Here is a 17,394-nt window from a genome sequence, read left to right on the forward strand (position 1 = left end):
AACTACTAGAGATGGACTTAAAGTTTTATCACAGTATTTTGTGGTACTTTCCTGATAGAGTGGCAAGAGGAACTCTTTACTTCTTTGACTGCATGGCACAGCAATCAAAGCCCCACAAATACTGCTCTTTAAAACCGTTTTTAATGAGCATTTTTAGGACACCAGTCACATAAAGAAGTATGATTTGTATCACAGTACAACAGTACATGCTTTTAACCAGATTTTCAACTTTACTGAAATTTACTGATACTCTCATTGAACAAAAAAGTGTAGAAAACAGTAAAAAAAAAAAACAGCGATTCCGACAATATGGACTGTTTTGAGATTTTTTTAAAAACATCATAAATGAAAATTTATTGTGAAAACAAACCAAAATTCTTATCACGATAAGAAATTTATCACAATAAATGATAAATTATACAATAAATGCCTAGCCCTACAATTAGTAAGCGCTGCTTGTAGTTAGAAACAAACCCTGTAGGAGAAACAGCAGCATGGAAGGAGGCACTCTGGTCAAATGAGACCAAAATCAAACTTTACATCCTCCTTGCAACATCCAATGTGACGCTGCACATCAGCCTGAACATACCATCCACAAAGTGAAACATGGTGGTGGCTGCATCATGCTGTGTGGGTGTCTTTCCTTAGTATGAATGGGGAATCTCCCTGGATTTGAGGCAGGGACATATCTGAATATCAGAAGGCAGTTCAGGAGTAGCGTTGACTCAGAGAGGCTAAACACAAACGCACGACACACACCTTTATGAAAACAATGCATCATTTCCTTCCTGGTTCACAGTTGTGTGCAACTTTGAGTTGGTCTAGCTTGTTGGTATGTAGATCTTACCCATCGATCTCATCTTCCTCAGCCACTGTCCTATTTAGATCTGCTGAGAGGTTTGAGTGACAGACCACCAGGTCATGTCTGAAAGTTTCCAGTTAACAAAAGTCACCCCATTGTTGCCAACTCAGAGATTTTCTTGCTATATTTAGCAACATTTCAGACACAAAAAAACAAACATAAAAAAACAGTACCAGTCAAAATCCTCAGGATTTTTAAAGATCGAATAACCAGCAATGAGTCAGAAAACTGCAATTGGTGCAACCCTAGAAAGAAAGACTCATGCAGCCAGTTGTCATTTTTTTCTTCACAGATTAGAGCAAAGCACAGGATGTTTTTGATAACTTGGATCCAGACATGTTGTGCTTTTGTAAAACATGAAATATGCATCAAGTCTCATATCACTACCTCCAGAGTTTAACGTCCCTCACTAAAAACAAGAGACGCTTTTTCTTCCATGAATCCCAACTTTCCCCTCTCTCTCCCTCCCTGCCAGCTGCCTGTCCAGCCTCGTGGTTCTGAGCCCCTAATTCTCATTCTAATGGCTAAGTGAACGAGGAAGCATAATTACAGCCAGTCATACATCCAGTCATGCTACATCCATCCTTCTCTTTCACAGCAGTATTTTTAAGCTCAGCGTTTTCTCGCCCAAAAGCACTTTTTTTTTTTTCTTTTTTCCTCTTCCCACCGCTTGTGATGCCTTCTTTTTGTCACGGCCCCCATAGTTCTGAGCTGACCCCCTCAGCCCTGTCTCCTGACTGATCACAGTGATGGTTTATTACTGTCGTCCCAGCGCTCTTATCTTTAGCCAGCAATGCTCATTTCCTTCCCCAGATTTAAATGCAAATGTGAAATTTAATGATAAATGCATTATCTGATAGGTGCGATAACACTGATTCACTGTCAGTATAAAATACACACCCCAGGGGGCTTTGAGCTAGCGAGCGAAACTTGCCCAAATCCACTTTTTTTTTTTTTTTTTTTACAGCTCTCGCTTTTTCATCTCCCTCTTTCTCTCTCTTTTTTTTTACAAACTCATGTACCTGGAATAAATTCTGGAGGTCATTTTATGCAGTAAAAGGAGTCATATTTTGTCTGTTCAGCAGTGTGTGTGCAGGCTTTGGCTGAACAGTGATTGCCGTGCAACAATCTAGCTCCCTCTATTATCCGTCTCTCCCGCAAACATTTTGGAGAAAGTGCATCTAGGCTGGATGATACGACTCTTTTAAGTAGAGCAGTCACTAAAATGTGTCTTGTTTAAATCACCAAATATAACTGAACAGTGTTGACTTTCAACTTATTTATTAATCTTTAGTTAATTTCAACAGTATATAGTTTAGAGAGGTCTTTTGATATTAAAACATCTAAAATATTTCACATCAAAGCTAAGCCTTCAAACATTAGAAAACACTGTAAGAATCCAGCTGAATGTTAGCCTCTAAAGACGCCAAAGTTAGCATCTTCTCTTGGAGCGTCCTCTCCGTGCTAAGCTAAAGGCGTGACTTAAAATGTTATGGCATTTACTGACATGTCAAAAAAAGTGTCAAACTATTTTTAAAAATTGTTGCTTTGGCTGGAAATCTAACAGAGCATCACAAAATAAGCTGCTCTAAAAGATAAACGTCAAACAAGCTACTTCATGACAACACCGTCCTGCTAAACAGTAGAAAATCATTTCAATCAGTCATACTTTAAACATTAACAGCATTTTATTGCTATGTTCAAACAATTGCTCCAACCTGGGTGGTAACAGTGATATGTGGATTTGTAGTATCATCAATTAAGAGTTTATTGCAACTCTGTGAGAGAGTATGAGATTTTTTTAAACCAAGATATTTGTTCTACAATAATGATTAATAAAATGACCCATCTTTGATTTCTAATCTGAAAAGCTTAAGAATAAAAACCGACAGGTCAAATCTGGACTTAAGTTGTTGATTTATGAATCATTTTCTCAAAAGAAAATGTGGATTCTTACTTTGATCATAAATCTGGATTTACATTACATTAGAAAACCTTATAATGGCGTCACTGATGATGATGATGATGTCACCACCAAAACATCTTTCCTTTAAACCATGCAGGGCAATAAAGTGATAGAGATGATGCTCTTACTTGGACCATCCCATTCTTCAGGCCCTGCAGCAGCATTCCTGCTCTTCTCTCCTTGGCCCTCCATCTCCACATCTCCTGCTTCTCGGTTGCCGTCCTCTTCTCCTACAAAAGGTTAAATTAAAAAAAATAAAAAAAAACATAAGTCCCACAAAGCACACATGAGAGCGAACGTCTCCACAAATTTAATGTTCAGAGACCTAATTTAATTAAGTGCTTGCATTATGGACTGCTCTGCCCTTCCAGAGGGTACGCTCTTATGGACTTTGGATCGTGTCCCAGCAAGAATCACTTGCTTTTATAACTCTTTCCTGCAATATTTGAGCCATTGTGTGGTTGTTGCGCATGTATAGCTTTGTACATGCGCGCCTGCGATGAGCTCACCGGGTCCAGCTGTGTACTTCTGTGTGAAAGGCCTTCCCATGAGGACTTGCGGGGACAGGAGGAAGCACCGTGGAACAGGAAGGAAAGCAATGTGTGGGAGAGAGGTGGCTATTTATTACCCTTTGATCTATTGTGGAGCGAGCTAGAATGTGTGTTATAGGATGTAGGGGGCTGATTTACAGTCTCGGGGCTCATACATACACACACACACGCTCTGCTAAAGGATATTTGGGTATCTCTCTGCAGGATGTAAGTACCTAAAAGGCCGAGTTAAACACAGTCTGCGGCGGTAGCGCCGAATGGGAGGGCTTGTTGAGCGCTCGCTGATACACTTACTGTAAAAATAAAATCTATTTTTGCATGTCTACAGTAAGCACAGTTTGTGCTCAAAGTTTATGGGAACATAAATCAGCGCTTAGGAGGTGCCTCCAGTGCGTCGCTCTGAATAAATCCAATGTGGCCGACACAGCGGCTGCACAGTGTGTCTCCGAACTGCAAAACCCGCCCGGGGCGTGCGGCGGTGGCGGCGGCGGCTGATGGCTTGTAGTGGAACATTTTCCTTCACTTTTGTCACCAGATCTATTTCACTCCTTTGATGTTTTAAACCCAATAGTGAACGGTCAAGGACAGGCAGGCCAGGATTAAAACGATGGATTACTTTATGCATTCTCCACAGAAAAAGGACGCAGACAGTGTCATTTATTGGAACCCTGGATAAAGATGTGTCGAAAGCCTTGAAATACAGTAATCTTTTTGCAGTAGTGTAACGTCCACTTAGTTTTGTCCTTTATGTGTTTCATAAGATGGGAACGTGCAGAGAGACGGATCTTTGACGATCACTGTAGATCATCTACAGTGCTGGTTAGCCTCTCCTTTCTTTAGTTCACCATAAAGTGGTCATTTAGATCTGAGGACTGAGATGGCCATGGAAGAACGCTTACTTACTGTCTGGTGATCTATTTCTGTGTTGATTTGGGTTTACAAATCAGAAAGTTGTGGTGTCTGGTAAACCTAAAGTCACTGGATTTTCATTTATAGCCCTTTAGCTGTCAGGAGAACACTGGTGTCCTCATGGACCTGCACTGACTTGCATGCAAGTGCTTTTGGGTACCAGTAAAGGGTTAAACCCTCCTTGTAGTTTAGGCCTCATAATGCCATCAATATTCACAAAGTTCCCAGGACTTTTGGCAGAAAGGGGAAACCACAGTATTTCATACCCTCTGTTATTTTGACAGTGAGCATAAAGTGTATTCCACATGTCAATCCTATTTTACACCAAACCCTCCACAGCTGGTTGTCAAAAGAGATCAATATGAATCTCATCTGACCAGAAAACACAGCTACAGTTAAAGTCTCTGCAAACTGAAAATAAACTCTACATGTTTTTGTTTATCATGGTTGAGCAGAAACAGCTTTTTCCTGCTGTGCCTCCCTAACAACGATTACAGTTCAGGAAGACTGTAGACATTGGCGTCTGCAGTAGTGCTGCGATGGTTTCTACTGTACATATTAAAGCATATTAAGTTAAATTTAGTGTTTGAATTATTAAAATCTGCAATTCTAGGTATTTTCAGAGGGGGGTCTTCAGTTTTCATGAGTGATTTTAGTCCTGAAACCCTGTGGAAATGGATTGTTACTGTATTTTGAAGGTATTTTTCAGGAGTACCAATCGTGCCAGTGGTGACTTTGGTTAAGACAAATATTTCCAAATATGGGACTTTTTTTTCAGTGAAGAATAGTACTGACATTATTTTTTTTTTCTGCCAATATGTCACTTCAATAAAATGTAAATTTGTTTGAATGCTGTTTACACATCTTTACCAGTGGTGTCCATAAACAGGGTCAGATTGATGAAAACCTATCCTCTTTTCAACCTGAGAACCAACTCGATATGCTGCAACCGTCACTATATAAAATGTCTATCGTTGGTTGTTTACTTTATGTTTGTGATTTCCAGCTTTGCGCTGTCACACTTCCTGTGCCACAGCCCACAGGACACTGTCCATCCTCAGTTTGGTTCATCTCCAGATCAAGCACTCACACTGTGCTTGTTTAGCTTTTTTTTTTTTTTCTTCCTGACCTGGCTCACTTCAAAGAAGGCAGCAAATGTTGCCAAAAGGATGTCAGCTTTCTGCCTCACTAAAATAGGAGATGCACTGAAAAAAAAAAAAAAGGGAAACGGAAGGGAAGTCTTCAGAAATGTCCTACTTACAGTCCATGAGGTCATTATGACCCAGTTTTGCTTATACAAGTGTCTGCCTGGGCTGGCAATTCTCCCGCCGCTCCTCCTTCCTCCCAGTGTATTAACAAGGAGCCCAATCAACTCAATTCCCCCCACTATTTATTGTTGGGCCCGGAGATCCTCTTTAGCATACCAGGCTCGTATTATGATGAGCATAACAAAGGCGTGTATCAACAGTTCCTTCCAATGGAGCGGAGTTTGCGGGGAAAGAAAAAAAAAAAAAAGAGGAGCTGACGAGATAACATTAAAGGCACTACCTTGATCTCAGGCGAACATGCTAAGCCCTGTAACGAAACGTATTGGAAGTGTTTAATTACAGCCCGGGAAATGAAGCTACAAGATGATTCCTTAATTAAGCAGTGATTAAGGATTTTCTGCCTTCTATCTAATGCAGTTTGCAGTGCATTTTAAACACAATCGCCCAGGCAACCTCACAGGGAACAATGTCACAAGGCTTTGATGAAGTTTCCGGGCACAAACGTTCATAGGAAAAAAAAAAAAAAAGGCAGAGGAGTGGAAGAAACGCTGCAGCAGCATTCCACTGATTCGCAGCTGCAGTTTAACATTTTTAAAGATCCATCTGATATGAACCAACTGATTGAGGTGCTCCATTTCATTTCTGCTCTAAGTAATCGAGACTCTGCCTTGTTTCATAATTCGAAATGAAACCCTCTGCGGTGTTATCAAAGAAGACAGATTGTCAATGATCTTCCTCGACATTATCGACTGTAATTTACGTCCGGCTCGGGCCCCCTTTCGCAATTCGGATCGAATGGTCGCATTTAAGGATGAGTGGAGGAAGACTAAGGAGGGCAGGAGGGACGGGGGGAGGGGCCGGGGAGGCGAGGCGAGTTAGAGCGGCCCGCTGCGTTCTGGGTTGGCGGGCATGGAAGAGGAGCCAGTGAGCTGTTAAAATCAGCCCTATCGCCGCTCCATCAAAGGACGGCTCTCCAGCCAAATCACAGCCGCACGCAGCGGGCCACGCATTCGGGTCAATAAGCTTATAGGCGATTTACACAAACAATTCCTCGAGCAAGGTAGCAACAAAGTCATATTGGCTTTTCCTCTCCCTTTTAGCTTTGTCTCTGCTCAGAAAAGCCCTTGAAAAATGTCAATCTGTCGTGTGTGACTTTAAGGAGCTCAGAGCTCTCTAATCCTGACCACAGATTCTAAAGACCGTTCGCAACGGCAATGTATCACAATAAATAATTTTGGAAGCTAATATCGTAATGCGAGTTGTTGCTTCTTAGAGAAAGATGTCATTTTGCAGCAAGTTTGTAGAAAAGTGAAGAACTACTCAAAAGTCTAACAGTTGAGGTCTCTGCTTTAGATGATCATGTCCACCGATCTCATAGCCACCCCACTGTTACCAACTCAGTGACTTTCTTGATATATTTAGCAACATTTCAAAATCTAAATTTGCAGGTCAGGCTTTTTAAAGCTTGGTAATCAATAAAACTGCAATTGCTGCACACCTCGATAAAATATCTGTCCACTTCAGGTAAGCGAACTATTACTGATAATATCAGAACTTTACATGAAATAAATCTGAACTATACCTTTAAGGTATGTACTTTGGAGTTTTAGACTTTATAATTTGAACCTACCCACACTTTGTAAACCCATTGCTGTAGCTGGGTTGTGATTTCAGGACATTTGATTGGAGGACTGCTGTTCCCCCCTCCTTCTGCCTCTGATACGGGATGCTGCCATGTCGATGCAGATTATGCCACAAGAGATGAAGTCAGTTCCAGAAAGCAACCTTTTTTCACTAAAGTCAAGCATAGCTGTAAGACTTCTCTGCTATCTGACAAAAAAAAAAGAAAAAAAAGAAAGTGGGGGTTTGGAATTGCCATGCAATTTGTGGCGGGGACAGCACTCCAACGGAGGGAGGCTATTAGAGAAATGCCTTGGCACTGTCTCTTTAAATGCCAATAAATTCCCATCATTACAGAATCTGGCAGTTTTCCTCCCCGTCTGCAGCCTGGGCCTTTATCTCGTTCTGCCTCAGTCTTTGAGCATGTAGATCTGGCCCAGTTAGATTGTCATACTTAACAAACATTAATGATTAATTTCCTCCACTGAGTCAAATGGGGCTAAAGGGATGACTCGATTCATCTTATCGCGCTGCAAATTAGCATTTCCCCATATTCTCCAGCATCAACTGTGCATTAAAAATTCCACATTTACCATTCCGGGCACTGGCAGCTGTGAAAGGCGATCTTTCCTCCTGTGTTGCTGGAGATTCTGATTACTTCTGCGTTACACAAAGACTAATTAATTCTGGGACTCTCTCCCTGCCCCGCTCCATGCCTCCGACTGAAGCGAGCGAATTTCCTCACAGAGAGGATATTGAGGGGTCAAGGTGGGTTTTTCATCCGCTACGCCAAAAGTCCTGCAGCCCTTGCTTTCACCTACCGCTTCTGCTCTGATAAAATGTTTCCACCCCATTGGAATTCCTATCGTTTGTAGAGGACGGTGCACGGGAGCGCGAGCATCCAGGTTTACTTGTTATTGATATATCCTGACACACAGGGAGCGACAATAAAAATCAGGCAGTCTGAGGGCAAAAAAAATAAAATAAAATAAAAAATCATGGAATATGACTTCCCAAAGGTTTTTTTTTTTTTTTTTTTTTTTTACACAGAGGAAATGAGACACAAGAAGTGACATGTAAATTTACTGTCGCAGCCGAGATGGGAAGTCATTTGTCATCAGACAAGACTTGGACCGCTCAAAGGGAACAGCTTGTGGCAACATCCTGTGCTAAACTCCACATATAGCCAGCAATAAAACGGGGGGTAAACCAGCAAGGTGAAATTTCACAGTTTCAGTAAAAGAAAAAAAGAAGAAGGAAAAAAAATATGCCACTGAAAAGGAGTCTTTTTCACAATTCCAGAGCCTGGCGCTTTCAGCGGGGAATAAATCTTAGCTGTGGAGTCGTGCGTATGTGTGTGTGTGTGTGTGTGTGTGTGTGTGCGTGTGTGTGTTCATCTGCATGCTTTTTCACAAACAGAAAAAGCTCCCATAAATGTGAAATTGAGGGGAACTTGTTTCAGGTAAGATTCTTGTTTAATCACCTGAGAGAAGAAAGGTTATTTCTTTATATGTTAGTCCATTTGTCTTCGCGACTTTGAGAGGCGGACAGGCTTTCTTTAAAATGCCATGTACGTTAAAACGCGTTTGTTCTCCACGGGGTGCTGATCCGTTTTCCCCCAGTTGTTTTGAGCTGAGCGTTTGAAACACAGCAGACACCTTTAGAGGCGATAAAGACTTTCACTGTAAAAACTTCTTGAGGTTGGACTTTAATAAATGCGGGTTTCTGTCACAATTATCGCAATTAATTGCCATGGCTTGACGAAAATGTGCTAATTGAAGTTGATTTAAGCAAATCGAAGGCAGTGGATATATTTTGAAATATTGTCCAATTTACAGAAGCAACTCCTTTAACCTCTCCACAATTGTTACCAAAATAGGTCCCAAACTTTGACGTATTTTATTAGGACTGAATATGACCGACATAAGGTATTGTATAACTAAATAAAAATGACACAGCAAACAGTTTTAATATGGTTGTAGCTGCAATTACAGTTTCAAATCCTTCGGGGAGAGCATTTACTCTCAACTTTTGCCTCAGAATCGTTATTTTAATGTAGCGTTGAACTTTGACTAGGCCATTCGAACACACGAATACACTGATTTAAGCCGCTAGAAGGTGAACCTCTGTCCTGATCTCTTGTGTTTTTGCTGACTGTATTACTCTACACTCATCTTCCCATCAACTTTGACCAGTGCCCTTGTCTCTGCTAAAGACAAGCTTTCCCACAACATGACGCTGCCACTACTGTGTCTCACTGTAGCTAAAAAAACAGGCTGAAAATATAAACTTTTCACATTTTGATTTGTAAAAATAAAATTGAAAACCATGTTTCCATCTTTGTTCCTTCCACTTCCTTCACAATAATATTCCACATTGTGTTGGTCTTTCTCTCAAAGTACAGATGCACCGATCTGCTTTTTTCACCTCAGATACAGACGGCGATACCCGAGGTTCAGTATCGGCCGATACGGATCTGATGCAGAAAAACAGAGCCAAATTGACCTAAACCATTTCTTTTCTTTTTTAAAAAAACAAAGACTTAAATGTATTGAATTGCAAACTTATATGATAACTCTGCACCAGTACAGCACACTGAAATACACCAACAGCTTCACAAGGTTGGACAAACATGTAAAAGAACAACACAACTTTAATCTGTCCAGAAAACTGAGACAGAAACAATAGTTGTACTACCTTGTTCAAACATGTAAAAAGTAAACTGCAACAAACCTTCTTTGAAATGGTTCAGAAAATTCAATTACGAATTCTAAATATAATGTAAAATAAGTAATAAAGCATTATGTCTCTCAGAGAACAAAGCATAGAATTTAACTGAACAGATCCGTCCTTATGGATCAGCCACCGACACCCTGGATTTGTTTTCAATATCGGGGCCGATACAGATATTAATATCAATCAGTGCATCTCCAATCAAAAGGCAATCAAATACATTGACGTTTGTGTTTGTGAGAAAATGTGAAAAGTTAACGTTGAAGAAGTGTGGATACTTTTGCAAGCCACTGTACAGAGGTTAAAAGGGAAAAACAAAGATCTCATATGTAGATGTATTGGAGCCTAAGCAGCCGATGATGAGGTGAAGAGATTCACAGAAAACCAAGGTGCAACTTCTGGAAGTGACTTTGGGAAGGTGTGGAAGAAATGAGCGCCGATATGTCAATAGCCCCCAAAACCCCATGAGAGTGCAAGGCACAATGAAGGACTCAACCATGAAGGGACTTCAAGGTTCCCTGGCCTCAGACCACAAGCGGGACGTCAAGGTGCTCCGCACACTTATCTAGGGGAGTTCCCTTTTTTCTGCGAGGGTAAGGCAAAATGGCTGAGTCTTTGGTGGCATTCAACTTCCTGACCTTTGCGCCTTTAAGCGGCTTTGCTTCTTCACCGCTCTCTGATCAAAGTTAATAAGTGCTTCATATGTTAATGAAAATTGGTACTCCTCTTTGTGTTCCTACAGCTTTTTAATACCTATTATAGACTGAAACTTTTAATGGAGGTTTTAGGTCCCCCTGACAAGCCCATTTCAGAGAGTGACTACACAGATACAAGGCTAAGCTAAGACCGGAGAGCCGCTGCTCAGTGGAGGAACCTCACACGGGAGACCTTATTCTCGGGGAAGCAGCCGGAGATAAAGGCCATGGGATGAGTGGCTGCCTTAAAACCCACGTTCAAGTCCGCACAGGGCTAATTACAGCATGCCATCGCATTTGAGAGGGTTTAGTTAATCAAGGGCTCTCTCTCTCTCTCTCTCTTTTTTTCCTTCCTATAGTCGAGGAATAACACACTTAAACCATTTAATGCCGCCAGGATTGCATCCTGTTTAATTCGCAGCAATTTCACATAAGTGGGGTAAATTTAAGCCACTATGACATTAGTTTTATACAGATCTAATTGAGGAAGGGATCATAAGGGAGGGAGGGTGCGGCTACACCTGAAGATAGCACCGAGTTTGGCACGCGGAGAACCGAGCAGTGGATAGTACATCGCTTAGGTCTTAGGAGGCAATGGGGGGACTTAGCTACTGTAAGCTTAGATAGGGAAGTAATACAAAAAAATCTGACTGCTAAGGCTTGTGTGTGACAAGAAACAGATTACCAATGCCCACAGAAAGAAGTATTTGACATTTGGGATTGCTGTGTAGTGTTGAGTTTATTTTAAAAAAATAAAATAAAAATAAAAAACACGGAAAGAAGGTTTGAGTCCTAGTTTCGGGAGGTTTTATCCAAAACAAAGGGAGTATCAAGCGGCTCTTTCAAGGTTCTTTGAAGATTTCCGGAACTTTTCGATTTTTTTTTGCCCCGCTCAACCACTGCAGCTGCCATTGTATACAGCGCCCATCTATTTCATGGCTATTGGGTATATTAGAGGCTCAGTGTGTTGTACTTTGAAGTTTAAGGAAGGGTACAATACGAGGAAGACAAAGAAACGGGGCGAAACAACCGAGACGTCGCCGGTAATTGCAATTTCTAAACAATTGCAACTTTTTCGCCCTCCCCCGAGAACAAAAGAAAAACGGTATTGATACGATTACTGGGGTGAAGCCTACCCGGAACATGAAAGATTTGTTTTGTCCCGACTAATGTAATCCCACGAGGCACATCAGTTTAGAAGTGTGGAAGGAATAGCTCTAAACAAAATGTTTCCTTTGAAAAACGAACGAAGGGGCAGACATTCAAAGCACCGGTTCTTCATTAAAAAGTCAAATTTGAGGGTTTCGTTTGCCAACGAGAGCGGAGGAGGGGGGGCCCACCTGGGGCCAGCAAGCGCCACACAACCCGAGGGTACGAAGAGGACGGTTCGGCTGGGATACGGGGCGGGATGGTAGGGGGGGAGCCTGTCATCTTCACATTGTAACCCGAAGCAGACCGCAAATTAGCTCCTGTGATGGCAAGGTGTGACTGAAATGAAACAAACACACAAAGAGGCAATCTAATTGAATTGCAGTTCAAAGAGGACCGGAGCGCGCTTGGCGACGCCGCGGCGCTTTAAAGTGCTGGACCTCGGAGCAGCGGCAGGTGCTGGCGAGCGTGCGCAAGGCCTCTTGTTGGCCCGGCATATACCACAGTCGGACCTCACAGCGCTATCATTGTCAAAACGAATTTTTCAAGCAAATTTTAAAAAGGTAGGGAGGCCATCTTCCTCTCAGATCAAACCGTCGCTCCCGGAATCAAATATCAGGACTCAAGGTATGACTCTCAAACGCCTATAAGCTCCGCCAGGAATATTTGAGTAAGTTTTAAGTTAACTTTTAGGGTTTTGGTGTCAGCGTTATGCTCAATATCCACCCCCTCTCACCTTTGTTGCAGAAGTACTCCATGTCTTCGCAGTTCATGTTCTCGCTCTCAAACTCAGCCGTGAAGTTCTCCTCCACCGAGAACTCGTCTTTGGCCAGGAGCTCGTTCTCCTCCGAGACACACTCCTCCTCTTCTTCCTCGAGGCCATCCTCCAGAGGACCTAAGGGAACACACACGCACATGCCCACACGCACACGCACACACACACGCACACACACACACACACAGACACACAAGGGGGAAATGTTCAGAAGTTTCATCACATCCTTCAGGCTTTCAGGAATAAATAAAGAACTTCTGCTTCTCTGTTTCTTGCAATCCAACCCATTCACATGCAACTCTTAACTGTCTACGCTCTCCATCTACGTTCAGGCGTTTAGTTCAGGTGCAGACAATAAAAAATGTTGGTTTTTTTTGTTTTTTTGCTGCAATATTTCACAAAGTCTTTCCACTATAGCTGCAGCTGAAGCCCTTTGTGAACGGCGTGTTGGTGAGAGAAGCGAGTTGACACACAGCCAAGGTGAGCCTGATGTTAATCCTTCTACCTGCAAAACAAAACCTCACACAGATGGAGAGGGGAAAAAAGATCCTTTCTAGACTTTTCATACAGGCATCAGCATGGGAGGGGGAAAGAAAATACTTTTATTAATTTGTTAGCCTTATCACAGGGTACAATGTTGATTTTCCATTTACATTCCATGCCTCCGGGTAATACACCAGTGCAATCTTAAAGGAGACACTTTTCCGTGTGATTAATTTTTTCTTTCCCCCCCTCTCTCCCTCTCTCTGTGCAATATTATTTCTTTAAATCTAAATGATTTCAGAGTTTTGCTCGTAGCTGTACATCTCTTTTTGGTATTTGCATATTACAATTTTTGGCTTCAATCAATTGCTGTTGATGGAATTACTGTACTGCTACCTGAATTGTATTAGTTCTTAGGGGGGGGACATCTCACCCGGCTCCTGAATGTTATTAAGATAATGGTGCATCTTGCACACATTTCTGTGTCTTGAAAACATGTCTGCAGTGTATTTTTCTTTTCTTTTTTTTTCTGGGAATTACCATAAAAAAGAGAAATGATGAAACACGATGAGTTTTAGTTTGTTTCTAAAAGAAAGAAAAAAAGGGACAAACGACAGAATTAGCTTTTTATTATATTTATAAAGGAGGAACCGTATCAGAAATGGAGCTTTTAGTGGCAGTAGTGCAGTTTTTATAAACAAAAAAAAAGTTATTTTAACACAGTTTCTACATATTTTATTAATTAAAAAAAAAAAAAATCCATAGTTTTCCAGACCTCAGTTTCTAGAGTGATACAAATTGTAAGATATGAGCTTCTTGTGGATCTTTACATTACAGGCAGGTTTCATGTTTGGAACCTGCACCAACTAGAGACTGACGGACTGAAGGACACAAGGAAGGAAATAAGGAAGCAAGGGGACAAGGATCTGAGAAAAAAGACAACAAATGCGAAGGAAGGAAGGAAGGAAGGAAGGAAGGAAGGAAGGAAGGAAGGAAGGAAGGAAGGAAGGAAGAAAGGAAGGAAGGAAAACAAATACAAGTAAAGGAATATGGAAGGACACAAAAAAGAACAAAGAATTGATACAAAAAAGGAAGGAAGGAAAGGCAGTGAGGAAAGCATGGAAGAACGAAAGGAATGACAAGGAAGAAAGGAAAGAAAGTAAAATTGGAAAGAGTCACAGGGAAGGGAGAAAGGAAGGACACAAAGGACAGAAAAGGGTAAGAAGGAAGGTTAAATCGGGAAAGATGCAACAAAGAAGTAAACAATAATGGAAAGAAAATGAAACAATGAAGGAAAGAAAGGCAGGGCACTAGGCTGAAATGGGGACAAAAGGAAGAAAATAAGTAAGAAAGGATGTGGAACTGGTATAAACACACAAGGACATAAAGGAGGAAGGAAGGACACAGTGAAGCAAAGAAGGGAGGAAGGAAACAACTTTCAGACAATGGTTCAAGGGATTTAGTCTAGAAATGACATTTTACTATACTGGACTTTCTTTTTCCATACTTAAATTTAAAAAAAAAAAATCCCAAACCCACTTCGAGTTTTCCAGAAAGCTTTTTTGTTTCTACAGTAGAACTTTGATAAATTTCTTGCAAAAAAAGAAGCAGTAGAGTCAACTGGTGATGCATTTCATGTCCCACTTGTCACCTGAGTCCTGTGTCTTCATCACTCCAACAGGGCGCACTCATCTCCTCTACAAGCCTCTCAGTGTTTGTTCTTGTTGCAGGAGGGCAGCTGGACCCTTCAGCTTTAATAAAGCAATAATTTCAGCTCAGAAAATCACGGGGCCGGCGGGCCTCTTCCCGTTTCTCTTTCTTCCCTCATAAAAAAAAAAAGGAGTGGGGACCCCCCCTGATGTCCACAAACCGCTTGCTCTTTTCATTAGTCTTATAAATTACTCCTTTGTAGAATCCGGCGTCGGCAGGAGCCCCGGACATGAAAAAGAATTAGCGGCCAGCTCTCTAATAGACGCTGCGGAGGGCCAAGTGGCGCTTTTTTAAATGAGGATACAGTTTTATGATCTTATCTGATGCCTTCTGCTGATTCGCAGAGGAGTGAAGTGAGGCGTGAAGTGACTCGATGAGTCCACCATCGCTGAGGATGATACCAGGAAGATAAATATCACGGTATCAAGGCGAGGTGGGGCGGTGTGGGGTGGGGGGAGCTTGTATGACTGGCGTTAAAAGCTTCTGCCGAGGCAAATGAAGACGGCGTGAGAGAAAGCAAGAGAAGGGGGGGCAAATACATTTCTATACTGCTATACTGCGCGGTTTGTACACATTCCATTACACAGCTGAATGAGAACCGTGTGTACAACTAAATGATTCTTCCTCTGTTGCTCGCAAAAATACAGCAGCGCCGGAAAATAGACCTACAGTGTTGCGAGATAATAAGAGTAAAGGGAGATTACAGATAAACTTCATGGTCAATAAGACACAGAGATTAGGTAGATAAGATGAGATAGAATTGAGGTTTAATAGACTCAGAATAAGGGCATCTCACTTCCCCACTCTAGCAGATAGTAACTAAATGGAGCATTTTCAGACTGATAGAGATACTGGTGGGCCTTCCTGAATATGGAAAGGAATAAAATATTCCAGACATTAAAAAGGGGGGGGGAGCCCCAGCAGGGTGAGGGGGGGGGGCTACTTCTCGAGAGCCACGTAGATTGCGAAAAAGTTTGCCCCCACATCCTCACATGTTTAGCTTATTATACAGTATTCATTGCATGGAGAGACCTGAAATTATTTCAGAGACAGCAATGATAAGAATAATGACTTTCTAAACGACCAGCACCACACTCCTAACTCATTTTCTGATAGTGGCGTCCCTGCTATATTTAGTTGTGTACTGTTTAAAATCCTGTCACATTCTCCATGTGACCCACGCTCGTCGGTGCATTTCTATAGGGGGGGCTTGAGGGTTTGTGGGGATGGGGGTGAGGGGGTGGACGATGACGAACTGGGCCAGAGGAATGTGTTTGCTGCCTCTGCCGCTCTTATCGAGCCTCCTCCGGAGTTCAGATGGCCAACGACACAACGGAGAGGACGCCTGCATCTCACTGCACCGCCCAAAACAACACAGTGTGGGTTTGTGGCGGCGGACTTCACGTGTCGATTGTGATGTGAACTGAGACAAGAAATATAAACAAACATTCTTTACTAGAAAAAAGAAGAAAGTTTAGCTAGCGACAATCGATTCCCTTTAATAGCTTTTCAAATGTTTTATTTTTATATTAGAGTAACTAGATTAATGGATGGGTAAACTTAAATGGTTTGTTTTCTGTTTTGTACATCTGATCTGCAACATGTTGGGCATTATGGCTAGGTCATAAATTAATTTTACTGATTAATTTTCTAAAATTTTCTATTTTGGAAGATTTCATTTTTGGAAAATCTGCATTTTTTTTCACCAGTGTTCCAACTATCCCATTAAAGAACTACCAACTCGTTTCTTTCTTGTTTTTCAACTTTGAATTCAGGTCAATTCACAGAAGAAGTGAATGAAAGAAAAGAGAGAGAGAGAGAGATGGTGGGATGAGTGGGTTATTGTAGTTCCATTTTTCTTTAAAATAGAATGGACTGTCAACCCTACTATTTATAGATCTCTGTTAATTATGATGATGTAAAGCACTTTGCACTCCCTTGTTGAAATGTGCTGTATACATAAACTTGACTTGACTTAATAATTGTTCGTTCTTAATAAATATATGAAGGCCAGGTGTACTGCGACTTTTCCATGTGTCTCTGCTTTAACGCATCGGAGTCAAACATTGACGTCCTTTGTGGGACTCTGGTGAACTTGACTGTATACTGAGAAGGTAATTCAGACATTTTATTCAGGTTGATGGACGAGGTGCACGTCAACTTTGAAGCCTGGATTTGAGGAACCCTGAACTCGGCATGTAGAAACCATCTCTCAACCAGGGTTCCTGTCCAGGAGGGCGACGGGACAGTAAAACATTACATTATTTCTTTCTTAGTTAAGATCCGTCTCTCTAAGCACTGTTCTGTTGCCGTCACCACAGCTTCATCTGGTGAAGGAAATTCAAGCTACTGTTAAGAGCCTGAGACACAATACTGAAGTAAGACAGGAAATACAGCTTATTCCTGGGATTCACATGGGCTTAGTCCCTCTAAAAACAGGATAATTTAATAGTTCAAACATCAGGTATGCCTTAATATGTAATTTATACACAGTGAAGACAATCTAAGTTCTACATCAGAAGCTAACTTCTACAATTAGTATGCCTCATTTCCCTCCTCTTGGCTCTGATTGGTTGTTTTTGACCAGGAGCTGTGAATTTCTTTAGACTTCAATAGCAGCACAGGGAGGAAGTTGAGGAACTCAATATTTTCACAGATTATCCATCTCATTTT

General features: G+C 41.6%; 1 protein-coding gene across 1 annotated transcript in view; it reads right to left on the minus strand.

Moving 5' to 3' along the window:
• The window catches only part of LOC106961672 (zinc finger protein ZFPM2-like), a 78,954-nt gene that overhangs the window by 24,163 nt on the left and 37,397 nt on the right, over nucleotides 1-17,394 (minus strand). Inside the window, exons 2-3 of the mRNA XM_015055559.1 lie at nucleotides 12,490-12,648; nucleotides 2,957-3,058 (exon numbers count right to left, since the gene is read on the minus strand). Of these exons, the coding sequence (XP_014911045.1) occupies nucleotides 2,957-3,058; nucleotides 12,490-12,648 (261 nt within the window). The remainder of the gene's footprint in view (nucleotides 1-2,956; nucleotides 3,059-12,489; nucleotides 12,649-17,394) is intronic.

Source organism: Poecilia latipinna, unplaced genomic scaffold (assembly GCF_001443285.1).
Source record: "Poecilia latipinna isolate Pla-1442-1.1 unplaced genomic scaffold, P_latipinna-1.0 Scaffold1320, whole genome shotgun sequence".
NCBI lineage: Eukaryota > Metazoa > Chordata > Actinopteri > Cyprinodontiformes > Poeciliidae > Poecilia > Poecilia latipinna.